This window comes from Eriocheir sinensis, chromosome 36, assembly GCF_024679095.1.
Source record: "Eriocheir sinensis breed Jianghai 21 chromosome 36, ASM2467909v1, whole genome shotgun sequence".
Classification (NCBI taxonomy): domain Eukaryota; kingdom Metazoa; phylum Arthropoda; class Malacostraca; order Decapoda; family Varunidae; genus Eriocheir; species Eriocheir sinensis.
Genome location: NC_066544.1, coordinates 2133877 through 2151653, shown reverse-complemented (window position 1 = coordinate 2151653; position 17777 = coordinate 2133877). Strand labels below are relative to the sequence as shown.

At 40.1% G+C, this 17777-nt stretch overlaps 1 protein-coding gene across 1 annotated transcript in view; it reads left to right on the top strand.

The window, feature by feature from the left end:
• LOC127007617 (lysosomal-trafficking regulator-like) overlaps positions 1-17777 on the top strand; it is a gene marked incomplete at its 3' end in the record, with an annotated part of 247223 nt that overhangs the window by 36527 nt on the left and 192919 nt on the right. The window contains 4 exon segments of the mRNA XM_050878758.1: positions 898-4026; positions 6258-6435; positions 14157-14258; positions 15718-15878. Coding sequence (XP_050734715.1) covers positions 898-4026; positions 6258-6435; positions 14157-14258; positions 15718-15878 — 3570 coding nt within the window.

Here is a 17777-nt window from a genome sequence, read left to right as displayed (position 1 = left end):
GTATGGAAGGTGTAATTTTCTCTTGCCACTGACCAGATATAAACCATTTGTTTTAGTTACTCTTCATTTCGTAATGCTGCTTTGTTATGTCTTTCCCTATATAAAGTTTCATCATTATATTATACAAAATCTTCCCTACTTAGTACAAACAGGATTGGTTCCAAAGATTTGTTTATAAGTCCATTTGTTTGTAAGTACAACATAAGGATATATACAGGACTGACAGACTGCATTGGACTGAAATTTTCATGTTTCAATATCTTGTCCTTGTTTTTGAGAATCGTGCTAATGGTTGAATGATTCATGTTCAAAAAGGCAAAGTTCAACTTCTTCACCTCGCTATACTTTCTTTTTTATATCTACATCTATTTCCATTATGATACCTGTCATTTCTTAACACTACCTCCTGCATCACCACTTCTTTTACACTTAACAGTAGGCATAATGGGGGTATGATAATCACAAACAACACTGAATTTGTGGAGAGAGCACAAGCACGTTATGAACGATGCCGCTGTAATAACGTACTATTGTTTACATCTCAGTGCTTTTCACTGTCACCGTGCGGTGGACTGCAAACTAAACCTAATTCCTCAAATTTTTACTTCAGGACAAATTGTTCATGTCGTTGAAAGTTGGCAGCACGAATATTCAGATGCAGGAGAGTCTATTATGGTATCATCAGGTTTATATTGTCTATCATTATCAAAACCCCCTCTACAGGGTTGCACATATTAAAACTCTTAAAACTCGGGCTTTAGGGGTTAATTAAAGCAAATGCAGGAATTATTATTTGCCCAGTTAGTTAATTTGATTTATTCAATATGCTATATTTCCTATCTATGAAACATGGACTGATCCGATTAGTGCTAAAAGTTATTCATTTCCTTCTTTCAGGGCTTGACTGGAGGGAGGGAAATCAGTCATGTTCTGGCTTTCATATTTACATTTATGTTAAAAAACTCCTTGCTTGATGATGCACCCAAGAGAAATCCAGCAAGAAGTGATCGAGAGCCTGAAGTACCACCACTACTCAATGGAAAGAAACATGATGATGCCCCTGATGCAGCAAAAAGTATCAATAAGGATTCCACTCTGTTTAGATTTATTCCATCCACCAATTTGAGCCTTGAGGATATATTTGCCCCTGTCATACATTCAACAAACTCTCGCAGCAACTCTGGTGGTAGGAGCAGTAGTTTCTCAACTCCCCATCCTTGGATACAAACTTCAGTGTCAAAAAGTAGCAGTCTTTCTAGCTTCCAAAGCCTTAAAAAGGTGGGGAAGAAGAGAAGGAAAAAGTACTCTACATCTGTCCCATACGAACAGTCAGACTCTGAAGGAGAGGATAATCCCAGGCGTAGTCGGCTAGGTAAAGCTCTTGTCAAATTCACTATGAACCCCAATGACTTTGATTACTTCACTCGTGTTGTCTACAGTGATGATGAAAGGCAACCTGACCCTGACTCTAGTGGAAGTGTTATCTCACCTAAGAACAAGATTCTCCCAAGTGAGAGCCTTCCTTCTTTATCCTTAGTTGAACTCCTGCAGTGCATCATATCCATACAGATACAGCTGGCAATGTATGAGGCAGAACAGAAGCATCTCTCCTCACCCTTACTGGCAACTCATGATATATTGCAGTTTTCCCTTGACACTTTCACCTCTATGGTGTCCGAACTGAAGCATAAGAGAGAAAAATCCCAAGACTTGCAACTACTGCTCACATGGATGTTAAAGCTTGTGTTCTCATCCATACAAAGATTTTTGAAGTCAAGTGAAATGCTGCACAATGTGACTGAATTTGGAATTATTCCAAAACTTTTGAAATTAGTGTGTTCTTTACTAGATCATAAAGTTGACTCTGATGCAAGCAATTCTGTTCATAAGGACTGTACTGAAATTAAAAAAGATTCTGGCAGTTACGAGTATGATGCAGGTAAAGAAGGTCTGGCTCTGGATATCATCACTGGCCTCCTCTTTCTGCTTCAAAGCTGTACTTGCCTTAAACTAGAATGGAAGGAAGTACTAGAGTGTCTGCACCTTCATATTGCATTTCTTCAAAATAATGGTGCAGAAATAATTAAGAAAATTGTATTACATAGCGAGTCATTGTCTTTAAACAAACAAGCTGAGATTCTGGACTCTATCAGTCACTTAGTTATGTACATGAAGTACTGGAGGGAAGATATCTATCATTCAGAAAAGTGTGACAAAAAGAGTCACAGGTTTTGTGAGTACCAAACTGTACAGAATCACCATTCTCAAGTTTTTGGGATAAATGCAGATAACATCAAAACAATTCATCCTGGAAGGTGCATGATATCAAATTTTTGTGATATTTTACTTGACTGCTTTGCTGGCAGCAAAGAGGCTGAGCTTTCAGCCGTTGCAATAAAAGCATTATCTAGGTGTGGCTTATGCTGCTGTATGAGTTCAAAGGCTGTACTGGGCAAACTTCTTGAAGGTCTTCCAGAGCAATTAACACATGTTGTTACTTTTGTGACTTTTTTTATTGAAAATATTGTTTGGCGTGACCTGAGTGGCTTGGCAGTTACAGAGCCAGTCAAGTGTTGCTTCTGCCAAAAGCTGAAGTCAGAGACTGGGAGTAATTTAATGTCTAATGACTACACTTCAGATGAGTCATTCATGACAAATTTTATTACCAAAGGCAAAAGTCCTTATCATCAATTTCAGGCACGTGAAGGAGAGAGTGTAGAGAGAAACACTCATTCTGCTGTGTTTTGGGAAGGTCTTGCTGTTTATAGAAAACTTCTCTCCAGTGCAGAGATTACTTCCAAGGTAATAAATCACATAGTGAGACTCGTCTGTCAGAGCAACACAGATGTAAAGCTTGCTATATGTGAACACTTGGTTATTCCTGTGATAAAGGGGATATGTAATGACAGTGTAGCAAACTACATTACCAGACAAGGTAATGAAAAAGAAACTTTAGCAAGTCTCATTAAATGTCTTCGACTAACATTAATGGAGTCAGATGATGCAAAACTGATGGAATTTCTTAATAGTTATGGTCCTGGACTTATTGCTAACTGCAAGGAAATTCAAGGCCTAAGGCATGAAACTTTCCTTCTCTTGTGCAATACAGTTAAGAAGGAACTGAAATTGAAGCCAAGCTTACTAGTCATGGGGGAGATGGATGAGGAAAATGAAATGGTCTTTGCCAAGCTGTTTGAATGGGAGATCATTGAACAAGATGAATTCTGGTCTGCCTACTTTGGCATGAAGGCTGAGGAGGTTCGCCAGAAGTTCTTCATACGCACACACCAGAGCATGGACAATAGTGAGGAACACTGTAATGTGGTTGAGAGTGATGAGACTACACCTAGACATGACAGTGAAGAAGTGGATTCCAATGTGATTGTAGCTGATGGTTGTAATATTGAATGTGATCCAAGTGAAGACTTCAAACATTATACTAAGGGTAACAGAATGCTAACAGACAGCATAGAGCTTGGAGTGAGTGTCATTGGTCATTTAGAAGAGACAGAAAAAGATGCTCTCGAGAGACAAAGGGCAAGGAAGATAGAGAATGCAGAATCTGAAGAAAGTTCCAAGGACTACCCAAGTACATGTCCCACAGATAAATATTATGAAGATGCTGACCATTGCCATGAGTTGGCTGTCAGTCACGAGGAAGACAAGCAGTCAGATGATGTATTCAAAGCAGAAGGTTATGATGTAGATATAAATGCAGAAAGCATCAATAATGAACCTGAAGCAGAACAGTGGGTTGGCAGTGAAGTGTTAGTTAAGGAAAGTGGCCAACTTGAATATGAGGAAAGTGTAACCCTCGAAGGACCTGCCAATGGAAGTTCTTCTGCCAGTGAGTCTTTTCCTTCTGACCAGGTGAATGAGGCAGCAATTTACAGTGGTCCCAGTAGACATTCTACACCCAAAAGGAAGTGTGAGGCAGCTGAGAGTGTGGGGAAGCTGAAACACCAGACACCTAGGCTTACAGAGTCTCCTACTGTTGCTCCTGAACATCCAGAAGAAGGTTGGAAGGTATGTAGAAAGGAATAAAGTCTACATTAAGAGATCCGAAAGGAAAATTCTTGGCCCGATACTCGATCACATAGGCAAAGTGGTGGTTCTTGACCATTGTGTCTCTTAAGAGATAGTATGATGAATACAAAATACCAACCTCCCTAGCATCTACTTGTTGGTATGCTTGACAAGCCATAGCTATCCATCACTATGCCAGATTCTTTTAACCCTTTCCATCCGTGACGCAGATGTCGGCGTCAGAGTATGGAAAGGGTCAAGAGGAAATTGAAGAGGATTAATCCTCTTCTAAACCTCTCAATCCTCCTCTAAATTCCTCTTAGTCCTCTTCCATTTTCTCAAGAGGTTTAGAAGAGGATTAAGAGGAAATGGAAGAGGATTAAGAGGGTTAGAAGAGGACTAACCCTTTCCATACAGTGACACAGTCGGACGTCGACGTCGGCGTTGCCGGAGTGAAGGGGTTAAGGAATTTAAATTTTATGGCTGGGGAGTAATTTGAAAATAGAGAATATTTAAATAAGACAAAGATACTTACAGTTAAGGGAAAAAATAATATAAAAACAAATTAGGCCACCTAATCATCCAGCCATAAGCTGTAAAGGCATAATAATCTCATGGCCTCATAATGAACTACAGGCTCTTGGGGGTAGCTGGCAAGCATTGAACTCCTCCCTTTTTTATATAAATAATCATTTTTACAATAGATAAATACAATACAGTTAAGTATAATACAACTTTCAATAGCTGTTGGTTGCCCAGATGCTTTAAAAGAACATTTCATGATGCTGAATGGTGATATTACGTCACTTTAATACATTTTCTTGCCACAAATCATTTCTTAGTTTTACCAAATAAACAAAGAAATGACTTAAAATCATTTAATGGTGAACTATAATGGAAAACAAGTTGTATTAACATTGTTTGTGTGACCAATGGCAAGTTTTGGCCATTGTATCCTATTGCAAATTACGGGATAAGAAACACTTTTCTGAAAAATAATGTGCTCACTTTTAGAATTCTTTTCTTACAATTTTTTCTTAATATTTTGCATTTTTCACATTTTGAGCACATTCAGGAATAACTCAAATTGATTTCAGAAAAGATACAAAGTTACCTGTGTCTTGACCATCAACCTTGTACTTCAGGTGTAGTGACATGACTTGCCTGATGGGCGAGCCTCCCATAACCCATTTAGCCAGTGGGGTACCTCTTTGGCCGACTGGTAAAGGAGTGGCTCTCCCGTTACGCTGGTCGCGGGTTCGATCCCCGGCGCCGGCAAACCTTTCCTTGTCTGGATTAATTTCTTGTGTGTTTCGTTGCACGCAGAGGACGTGTGTGAGTGTAGAAAAGAGAAAATCCTAGCATTTCACTGGCACAAAGTTTTGACCCTTAATGCCCTCCTAGAGGGCTTTCCCATGACTGTAGCATCCCTTAATGTGATGTAAGCTCATGTATGTTTAGTATTTAGGGGCTCATCAATTCCATCTCTTCCTTATACATAGAGTTGATGTGTAATATTTGCCACAAGAGTGGATTGAGCTATGTAAAACAGGAAGCTTTTAAGGAAAATCTTCACAGGTAGTTAAATATATTGTTGCTCATAGTGTACTTTATGGCTCAATATATTATAATATTCAATTGTTTTCTTTTGTAGGGCTTAGACTTCAATAAATTACTATTGATATGAATGTTTTTAAGTCACTATTTTTTTAATAATGTCTGTGGCCTGCTACTATTCCATGAGATATTGATTTTATCAGTTATGGTATTTTGAATACTCCATTATCAGTCATTAGAAAGAAAATTGCTGCATGGTAGTAGACACAGTTTTAGAGAGACTGCATTTTAGGAGGATACTCAGGCATTAATTTTGTCATATTAAGCAGCCCACCTATGATTCCTTTATCATGATTTCTACTTTGCCATGCAGGCATCTCAGGCAGAAGTAGGAGGTCTAACAGAGGTACTTAGTAAATTCTCTTAGTAATCAATTATGCCTTTAGTCACTTCATTGCCATAGAAATACTTTGTTGTGTCTGTCATTTATGCAGATAGAATCAAACACCATTCTAGATACTACCCAGGGGTGGAGGAGCTGTGGCAGTCTGTGAATTTGTGTGCACCAGTAAATTATTCATGTATAACTGGGTATATGTCTTTTTTGAGGTACCTTTTTCCACCAGTCGTTTGTTTATACTAATACGTAATTAAGTATTTCTCCTTTCCATCAGGTAGATGCAGATACCCTTGCTGATAAATATATTGGGCTAAGTGAGTTGTGGCAAGCTGTGACAGAAGTTCTGCAAGCAAGCTCTGAGTTCCAGGTGTTTTTGGCTGGGTCTGCTGTGCGCTCTCTCGCAGCCCCCATGCTGGTCAACATCACTCAGGACTTAGCACGCTCCTCCTCAGGTCAGTGGTTAGGGTGATGGTGTTGTCTTCACTCTATGCCTAACTTATAGGCTTTTAAACTAAATCAGCTTCAATATTATAAACATACATTTATGCAACCACATCCACAGTGTAAATAAAGCTGTCGCCCTGTATCAACATGGTGTCGTCTGCTAAAGTAAGGGCTGTCGCGGCTTGTGCTGGCGATACCCAGTTTATGGAGTTGTTGCTGCAGTTAACCCCTTTTGAATGCAAAAGTCAGCGGAAAATGGACTTTGAAACTGAGAAAACATCATAAAGATGTTTTATAGAAAATTTTCTGGTGCACTCTGCTGTGAAATCCGTTTATTTCTAGGTTGTCGCATTTGGCTGGAATTCCTAGATTCCCCCAAAATTCCAACTTTTTACTGGTGTGACGTACAGGAAAATTTATTGAAGAAAAGTTGCTTATTTTATCACAATGGAGTCTGTAAAATATAGTTTATAGTCTTTGACCTAGAAATTTACTGCCTACAGAGAGCCAAAGTTGCAGTGAAACAAAAAAAAAAAAATTGTAAATTTTTGTAGTTGTCTATTTTGGAATGAATCTCATCGAATAAAAGTTGTAGGAAAGCATCCTTATAACTCTACTGTGAACCTAGGGGATAAATCTTACACCACCATCTACTGTGAAATCAGATTTTTATTTGGACTGACTGTTTGGCTGGAATTCCATGATTCCCCCCCAAATTCCAACCTTTTACTGGTGTGACATACAGCAAAATTTATTGAAGAAAAGTTGCTCATTTTATCACGATGGTGTCTGAAAAATATAGTTTATAATTTTTTTACCTGGAAATTTATTGCCTACAGAGAGCCAAAGTTGAAGTGAAACTTGAAAAATAATTTAAAAAATTTTTTGGTAGTTTTTTCATTCTGTAATGAATCTCATTGAATAAAAGTTGAAGAAAATCATCCGTATAACTCAACTGTGAAATCAGATTATTGTTTGGACAGACTGTTTAGCTGGAATTCCGTGATTCCCCCAAAATTCCAACTTTTGCTTCCAACTCCTCTGAACTAGATATTGGTTCATCTAGAACATCACGTATATCGGTGGAGGTGTCAAGACTGCACTTAGCATGCACACGATGAGCAGAAACCATTGAAGGAACACCGCAGAAAAAGGACGGCAGAGGGAACAGAATTGCTTTACTGGTGCATGCGTGATGCCGATGGTAGGTAGAACGTGACCCATACATGTCAAAGCAGCACGAAACTTGGTGTGATAATGCGCAAAAGTCGGGATGGTAAGAATTTAAGACTAAGCGCGAAACTGAGGATTGCGAAACTCGAATAGCATGAAACTCGGGAGGGTACTGTAATCGTATCTCAGTGAAACTTAGGGATCTTATACTAAAGGTACAAAGATTTATACAGTAATAACTTGGTTTTCGAGTGCCTTAGTTTACAAGCGTTTTGATTTATGAGTAAAAAATTCCCTTGGTTTACGAGTGGTGACTTGGTGTACAAGCATCCTGTTTGTACAAGTTGAAGATGCGAGCATGGGCTCCTTTTTTTCGCCACAAGACACTTGGAACTGAAAACAATGGGAATGGACTCTCTTAAGCAAGTATCACACTGGACCTTTTTCTTCCAACTGCTTTGGCTGTAGGTGCAACTGGCAACTCCAACTTTTCTGGGTGTACGTCACATACGACCAAGGTTGGTTGGCCGTATCCACAACGTAAACAAACCAGACACCCTGTATCCACATGGTGCCATTTGCAAAAGTAAAGGTTGTTGTGGCTTGTGCTGCTGTTACTCAAAGTATGGAGTTGTTGCTTCAGTTAAATGAAAGGAAAAAGTTGTTGTGGGTACGATCATGACTTCAAATATCGAGGACAGGAGTATTTACCCAAACCAACAGCTCACTCCCTGTTGGGCGTAAGGACAACCGCGGTTGCTGCTAACTCCAACGGTTGGAGGAAAACGCCCATTGTGGCATTGCCTTCAATCTGCGTTGTACACTCACAGAAGTAGCACCCGCGCATTCGTATACGCTTATGTTTGTGTTCTAGTGTGTGATCTTTGGGTTTTCAGCACTATATTATTTATACAGTATACATATTATACTATATAATTCATATTTTTATATCTTTATTATTATACTATATTACATATACAGTCAAACCTCAGTTTTTGTATGCCCTAGTATTCGCACGATTCGGTTTTCGATGAGTTTTTTCGTCAAAATTTTGTCCCAGTTTTCATACATCCGCTCGGTTTTCGTACAGTTGAAAATGATCCATACCAAACTTGTCCGCCTGCCCGTGTGACTCGGGCACCCATTTCCTGGAATCGAGCGCCCACACAAAGCATCCCATGCGTTTGTGACTCACAGCCGTATGCTTGTCTCCCAACATCATCTTCAATGGAAAACTTAGCATTTCCAAGGTATCCAGACCTCCCACGAACCTTTCCCTTGGGACATAATAAGGAATCATATTGTCATTTATGCATGATGAAGTACTAGAATATTCTCATTGGCGTAAAATACGTGAATTTCAGTCCACCTTGACCCGATTACAAGGAAAAAAAGTACAGATACAAACACGTTTATAAGACTTTGGTGTTCAAGCGATAGGGAAGTAACCCCACATAGGGCCTTGATACATAATCCTTATGAAGGGAGATTCCCCTTCCAAACAATAACCTATCCTCCTCCCTCTCCCCTCCTCGCCATCTTTCACATGCCAACAAGAGTCTTCAGTAAAGGTAAAAGTGATCTTAACCCTTTCAACATGAGGACGTGTATACTGCATCCTTGTGTGTCCCGTATCATATCCGAGGATGCGCATGCTATGTCCTGGCTCGCTTTAGCCAATATACGAGTTATTTTATCTCTGTATTTATGCTTACATCTCAAAATTATCAATTAATTTATTTTTCATTATGTGCACCATTTAATTCTGCATGTTTTCATATATAATACATGATGATCATGTTGAGTTTATGGCTGAAAACTTGTTATATTCAATAGTGACATTTGAAATTTGGTGCGCGCGGCGATCCCGGATACGGCACGGGGCGCTGTTTTGGCACGGCCGTAGTGAAGGGGTTAAATGTTCATATATCCATTTCATTAGTCATTTATATTTATTTCTTATTGTTTTATGTATGTAAAACTATAGTTATTCTCTATGAAATGTACTTTTTGTTAATATTTTTGTGTGTCTGAAACGAATTAATTGGATTTACATTATTTCTTATGGGAAATATTGCTTCAGTTTTCGTACATTCGGTTTTCGTCAGACTTTTTCGAAAGGATTAACCATGAAAACCGAGGTTCCACTGTACTACTTATACAGTAAACCATTGATATAACGGATCTGCATAACGGATTTCAGATATAAAGGACAAGTTCAACGGGTCAGAAATCCACGGGGACCAATCGAGAATAGTTTTTGAACCAACTGCACCCGGTAACTGCAATAGCGTATGCTTGCCACCTCGCCCTCCTCCCTTTATCTGCTGTCCTATCCTTCAGTTACTGTTGTCATTTTCAGCCCACCTGATGAAATATTTTCCTCCTTGTGGTTCCCATTAAAATGAATACCATATTTACACCACTAGAAAGTCTTATGCATCAATCCAGGATGTAAATGCAATGGAAAATAAACAAGTGTTTGTGAGTGTCGGTACTGACACAGCCCATAATGACATGACCCATAATGACGATGATGCCGTTGACATCATATAGTTCTATCAGACGTGGGCAATGAGCATGACGCCAGCGCCGGAGAGCAAGAAGCTATCCGGAATTTGAAGGCCACACGTAAGTAGGTCTCTGTCGATGCTAAGTTACTAACTGGCACCTCTTTTGTCCCTTACCACCACACCGTGCTAAGAGTAGTCAACAGTTCCTGCCTACACATCATGGCGTCTGCAGAGTGATTACCGTATTTCCCGCCATATGATATGCACTTTTTTTCAAAAATGGAGATTCGAAAAACCACCCTGTGTCTTATACCCCGATGGTTAGGTTTTGGTATGCCTGGGGGATATTGTTACTGGTATGGAAACAATATCCAAAACACCTCCGTTTGACACAATAGTTTCCAGATGTCCCGAGAATGAAATATACCGTATTTTGCGGCATGTAACGTGCACTTTTTTCACTTAGAAAATGCCAAAAAGTTACCCCTGTGCGGTATATGCCAAAGGTACAAATTTTGATTGATTTAAATAATGAATAGTGTGATACAATTGAAAAGGAAAGTGTGAATAAGCAAAAGAGAGGAGGAGGACATGTGAAGCGATAAAACCATACAGGTCACAAGAAGAAGATGTGCCACACGTGGGAGCCGAGGAGCTACGTGAACACGAAACATAAAACACAACACCGCTGCAGCGCACCAATCACCAGTTTGCCGGGTACCTTGGCGGTGATGGTTAAAGTGGCTATTACACAGGAACAATATTGGTGGAGCAGGGTGCTGCCTGACGTGACTACTCGGCGATCGTGGGGTGGACTTGGGCGGATTAGTCTGGAGATATTTCTGCTGTGCAGTGGCCCGGTCAGCTGACGTTTCCTGTGATACATGTTCGAAAGAATGGATATCTATTGATGACTAAAGTGTTTATTGTAAATGCATTTTTGTCTCTCATTGTAAACTCAGGGGGCTTCATGGTGCAGTGGTTAGCACACTTGGCTCACAACCGAGAGAGCCCAGGTTTGATTCCCGGGCGAAGTGGAAAAAATTGGGCAGCTTTTCCGATACCCAACGCCCCTGTCCACCCAGCAGTGAATGGGTACCAGGTATTAATCGGGGGTTGCGTCCCGTCTCCTGGGATCTGTTCCCTTCTCCTATAATTCCTTCCCCCTCCTGTCTCTCTCCGGCATATGACCACAGATATTGCACCGACTAAACGAAACTTTCCAACTTCTCATTGTAAAAATAACTCTATTAAAACATAATATGATTGACAGAAATTAACCAACATAAATTTCTACTTGAAAGTATGTATTATGGTCCCTGAAAGTCAAGATCAAGACCAAGATTTCCCATCGAATGCAGCATCGATTCCAGGCTGGAGGCAGCAGAACGCTTAGCCTCAGACCTTACTATTATTTCTGATTAGGGCAAGAGGAACCTGGTGTCCTTCAACTCCTCAAAATCAGTTTCTCCACCTATCCACTCGACACAATCTTCTAAACAACTATCCCCTATTCTTTGACAACACTCAGCCATCACCTTCTTCAACACTAAACATCCTCGGTCTATCCTTAACTCAAAATCTCAACTGAAAACTTCATATCTCTTCTCTTACTAAATCAGCTTCCTTGAGGCTGGGCATTCTGTACCATCTCCGCCAGTTCCTCTCCCCCGCACAGTTGCTATCCATTTATAGGGGCCTTTTCTGCCCTCGTATAGAGTATGCACCTCATGTGTGGGGGGGGCTCCACTCACACAGCTCTCCTTGACAGAGTGGAGGCTACGGCTCTTCGTCTCATCAGCTCTCCTCCTCATACTGATAGTCTTCTACCTCTTAAATTCTGCCGCCATGTTGCCTCTCTTTCTATCTTCTATCAATATTTTCACGCTGACTGCTTTTCTGAACTTGCTAACTGCATGCCTCCCCTCCTCCCGCGGCCCCACTGCACTCATCTGTCCACTCTAGCCCATCGCTATACTGTCCAAACCCCTTATGCAAGAGTTAACCAGCATCTTCACTCTCTCATCCCTTACACAGGTAAACTCTGGAACTGTCTTCCTTCGTCTGTATTTCCTCCCGCCTATGACTTGTCCTCTTTCAAGAAGAGTGTATCAAGACACCTCTCCATCCGAAATTGACCTCTCTTTTGGCTACTCTTATCTATTTTCTCTTGTGGGAGTGGCGAGTAGTGGGCTTTTTTTTGTACATATATAATTTTTGTTGCCCTTGAGCTGGCTCTTTTGTTGTAAAAAAAAGAAAAAAATCCCTGTGTGATTAGTTCCCTCAGTATAGCTTGGTGAAAGTTACCGCCTGCACACTGCGCAGTGAATGAGTCTACCAACCAACCCTTTTGTTTACCATTTCAAAGTCACAGCTGCTCAGGGTAAGAGCACTGTAATTCTTCAACCAACAGTGGAACACTTTGAACACAAAGAAGGGCATAGAGCAATATACGGTATTATAGTCATAATTGTAAGTAAGGTGGCCAAATGAAATGCTGCATACACATTAAATTCAGGGAAAATGTGGAATTTTTTTTTTCTAAAAATATCTCGCCAAATTATAGGTGCGTCTTATATGCCGGTGCATCTTATATGGCGGGAAATATGGTATGTTCCCTCAGTCGTCCTGTTTCGGCGGTCTTCCTTTTATTTTTGCTTGTTGTGTGCATACATTTAATCTTTCTACTCTTGACACATCCACTGATATACGTGATGTTCTAGCTGAACCAATAGGCTATCTTGTTCACAGGAGTGTTCAAAGGAGTGGGAAGCGGAAGTTGGATTTTTTGGGTATTCATGGAATTCCAGCTAAATGGTCAGTCCAAATCATAATCTGATTTCACAGTTGAGTTATACAGATTATTTTCTACAACTTTTATTCAATGAAATTCATTCCAGAATGAAAAAATACAAAAATATACTAATTATTTTTTGAGTTTCACTGCAACTTTGGCTCTCTGTAGGCAGTAAATTTCTGGGTCAAAGATTATGAACTATATTTTACAGACTCCATCGTGATAAAATGAGCAACTTTTCTTCAATAGTTTTTTCTGCACATGGCACCAGTAAAAAGTTGGAATTTGGGGGAATCTTGGAATTCCAGCCAAATGCGACAACCTAGAAAGAAACGGATTTCACAGGAAGGTGCGGCAGAAAATTTTCTATAAAACACCTTTTATGACGTTTTCTCAGTTTCAAAGTTCATTTTCCACTGACTTTTGCATTCAGGGGTATCTCCCGAGAAAAACTTTTGCAGTCAAAAGGGGTTAAGGGGTCGCCCATTACTAAGGTTAGGTTAGATTAAGTTAGGTTTGGTTAGTTTAAATTTATTAGATACGCATTGTGGAACGGCGGAAAATACGATGGAACTAATAAGTAGTGCTAGACGGAACAAGGTGGCGGCTGGGGTGGTCCACCACGTGGGCCAGCGTTGCGAGGAATACCTCCTCGCAGAAATACGTTGCTCTGCTGTCCACCACGCATGCGCACTGGGGGAATACACAGCAGGAAAAACATTAATTTGCATTTTGATTTACTTTGTCCACTTGTGATCTTTGTGAGCGGTGAGTGAAATGCAGAAACAGTAAGCAAGTTGAACCTCAATCTCTGCGAGATACTTTGCGACTGCAGTGGTGGGTGTACAACAAGCATTGAAAAGTTAATCATTTAATCTTTCTACTCTTGCTCATCCCTATACTATCCAAATCCCTTTTGCAAGAGTTAACAAGCATCTTCATTCTTTTATCCTTTCCTCTGATAAACTCTGGAACAGACTTCCTTTGTCTGTATTTCCTGCTGCCTATGACTTGAACTCTTTCAAGACAAGAGTATCAGGACACCTCCCCATGCGAAATTGACTTTCTTTTGGCCTCTTGTTCTATCTTTTTTTTTGTTGTTGTTGGAGCAGCATTTAGCAGGCTTTTTACCTTGTTGCTTCTTGCTTATTGCCCTTGAGTTGCCTCCTTTGCTGTAAAAAAAAAAAAAAATTTTTTTACAATGTTGTAGTTTTCTAAAACAGCTATGCTTCTCTTGAGTGTACAGGTGCATTGGGCATGTCCAGCATTGTGGTTGGGCAACTGGCAGTGACCTTCTCCCTCATGCAGTCCCTCCTCACCTTCATCATTGTGACGTACCCCTATGCAGGTGGGTAACAGGTGTGTCATACTTGCTAGAAGACCTCCCCTGAACTATTTTCATCCTAGAGTTTGATAACACCTGACTTCCTCTTTCATCTTTCTTTTTGCTTTTCCTCCTGCAGCTGCTCCTCCACCTTTACCCTTGGAGACTTTCCATGCTGCATAAGTAGGGGGCAGCACAGAAATACAATACCTTTCATTTCCTTTGTTAAATGGGCTGTGAGGCAATATACTACAATATTTAATTCATTTGATTTTAATCATATCCTATGAAATTATAGTGCAGAGGTAAGCATTGCTCACTTGCTTTGTTTCTTGCAAAACAAAGTATTATAGAGAAAAACTGACAACTTTAATCCCTTTTCAGCACTATTATCAAACTGATGTGAAAGTGAGTAAAATCAGGCTGTCCGTGACACGAGATAATGAAATAATACATTAGTATGGACTGATGTTTTAACTAATCACACATTTTGACTGCTTAATTTTTGAGCAAAAATAAATTTAGAACTAATGTTGGTATACAATACTCAAGACACCATTGGCCAGGCTGAGAGTAGCCAATGCAGCTATTTCACTCAGAATGCTTCCAAAAAGTTACATAGTTACATAGTTACTGCAAGCTTCCTTCCTAAAGGAGTTAGTATTATGACTGAGGAAATATCTGCTGGCTTGATAGCATGTAGGTGCCGCGTGTCATGGTTCTAAATACCATCTTTGGCTGCTCTCTCCTGGCAATGGTGTCTTGAGATTCTATGAGCCTAAATTTATTCAGTATTTATTTTTGTCAAAAATGAAGCTAATACTTTCAAAACATGGGCTTATTTTATACATTAGCATAAATTGCATATCTGAAAGCCTGATTTTACTCACCTTTGCATTAGCTAGAAAAAAAATTGTCAGGAAGCAGCTGAAGTCACCAGGTTTTCCTTTTTTTTTTTTTTTTTTTTTTTTTTTTTTTTTCTTTTTTTTTTCAAGAAATAGAGCAAGGTGAGCAATGTTTTCTTCTCTGCTATATTTTCATACAAAATTATTAAAATCAACTGAATTAAATATTAAAGTGCTTTGCCTCACAGCCCTTTCAAAGAACTAAAATTCAGCTTCGAAAGTCCATCATAGACCTAGTGATGTAGTTGTAATGGTTGTCATAGTAAGGCTATAGTGTTGTTTGAACAAAAATTGTTTTCTACAATTTATGTTTATTTCAAGCAATTCATCATTGTTGAATGCTGCAGGAGAGAAAAATAAGACATTGAACTTTCTAAATTTTTGTTTTATGATCAGGAACATACCCCTGGGTGTAAACTTGACTTTTAAAATTAAGGAAATGAACGGAAATCAGAGATTGCCTACTGTTTTTTTTTTCATTTCTTTAATTTTACAACCAGTTATTTGAGAAGTATTTTCATGAGTTACTGTAAGTTGAGAATACCTTGCCTTCTTCCTAATTTATGTTGTCTTACCAGGCCTGCATGTGGAGACACTCTTAAATGAACTGAGATCACCTCTACTGCGCTACTCCCCTAACACCTGTGGGGATGTTAAGCACCTGGTTTCTGTAATGCTTCAGTGCTGTATCCTCCCTCGCTCTCCCAGCCTCACTTACACACTACCACAGCCTTCACAGGTGAGTCAATGGGTACTGTGTCCTCATCACTCCACCAACCTTACCTACACATTGCCTCAGCTCTCACAAGCCAGCTGTTTGAATTCCGTTGTCCTTATTCCTTAAAATAAGGGATCCCAAGCTGGGGTGCCTGCACTCCCAGGGGCTGTGAGATGGAATTTCAGGGGGTGCGACAAAGCGTGGCTCGTGAGGATTGATGTTACTGTTGACAATCTTTTATGAATACCGTATTTCGCGGTGTATAATGCGCACCGGCGTGTAAAGTTCACTCCAAACCTTTAGACAACAATTTTGGAAAAAAAAGTTCTTAAAATGCTCAGAAATATGTATGGGTTAAAGAACATTGACGATGTACAGTTTCCCGAAATTTATATATTTTTGGTGTAACCTGTACTGCTTGAATTGACAAGTGTCCTTGAGTAAAGCAATGAAAATGACAGCTTGACTGGTGTTGTGAGAAATACATCCCCATACATACTGATGATGCACAGCTTCTGATATCATAATAAGCATATTATTCCCACCGTCACTCGTAGGTTATGACAGACAACTAGGCAGGACACAATTCACGCGGTTCTGGTGACATACGGCATGCAGCTATTTATTGTATGGGTGTGGTTGTGTGGTTTTCAAAGAATGCAAATGGCGGCCAGGCTGGTATGTGCGAAATAACTCCTCGTGCAAGACTCATGATGTACAGTTTCTGATATCATATTTACCCCATTATTCTCACTAATATTAATAATTAATAATGAACATATGGACATTTTTTTCCAATATGATTTTTTATGTAGCTTGTACTGCTCCTTAGTCATACAATCATAAGCCGCCTGTGACATCAAGATCAAGATCATACAAATGGCGCCCGACGGAAAAACGGGATAACAGCAAGGCATGGGCGATCCTCCACCGATTTAATTTTTGTATAGTAGTTATTTGATCGCCCTGTATTCTATTATAATACAGCTATGGACTATGAAGGATCATTAACCCTTTCCTTGCGCGCAGTGTGGACGCGACTATCCCCTCAGGTGCAGTCGGGCAGCCCAATTGGGGGTCTCTTTTAACCTCTGTATCTCAAAAACTATTCATCACAGCTAAAAACCCAAAACACCATTGGAAAGAGGAGGTCCAGATCTATAGGAGTCGGTTATGTATGCCTCTCTTGCGAACATACATGCACGTTCAGGGAGTGTTGAATGTTAACACTTACGTCGGTGCGTGCGTGATGATCAGCCATATTGAGGGAACTGCGGACATTCTTTCTTCAAGGGAGCATTGCCAACTGCAATATTTACAACTATTTGGTCAAAGAATCAGTCGGTGATAGGTGAAGCTATGCAAAAATGACGCTATATTGGGCAAGAACATCCACCAGTTACTCGTCCATAGATTTGCCGCGCTGGGCTGATATGATTTTCCACCAAATTTAGTGAAGAATCCACTCAATTGGATATCCTGTGTTGTGAGAATTAGTGTTGGAACACTCATACACGGGAGATTTGAGTGCGGGTGGAGGTCGCAGTGGGCATTTAGCGCCACCAGTAAATATGCCTAACGCCTGCTGAAAGCGTTTAGCAATGAAAGGGTTAAAGACGACTGCTCTCTTCTTGCCAAGAGCTAGGTTTGGTTCATGTGAGCCACTCCCCAAATACGTTCTAACACACTCAAGAAATGGTGCAGTCGTTTCTGTTTGTCAGAAACATCTGCAATGGTTCCTAATAAGTCTGGTGTATGCCTGCGTGTGTGTGTGTGTGTGTGTGTGTGTGTGTGTGTTTGTTTGTTGTTATTCGATCCATGTGTATGGGTGGGTTGGCCGCGCACGTGCAGTGGTGACAATGAGAACTGGCATGGAAGAACCACAGGCATGCCACACCCACAACTGTTCCTTCCTTCCAT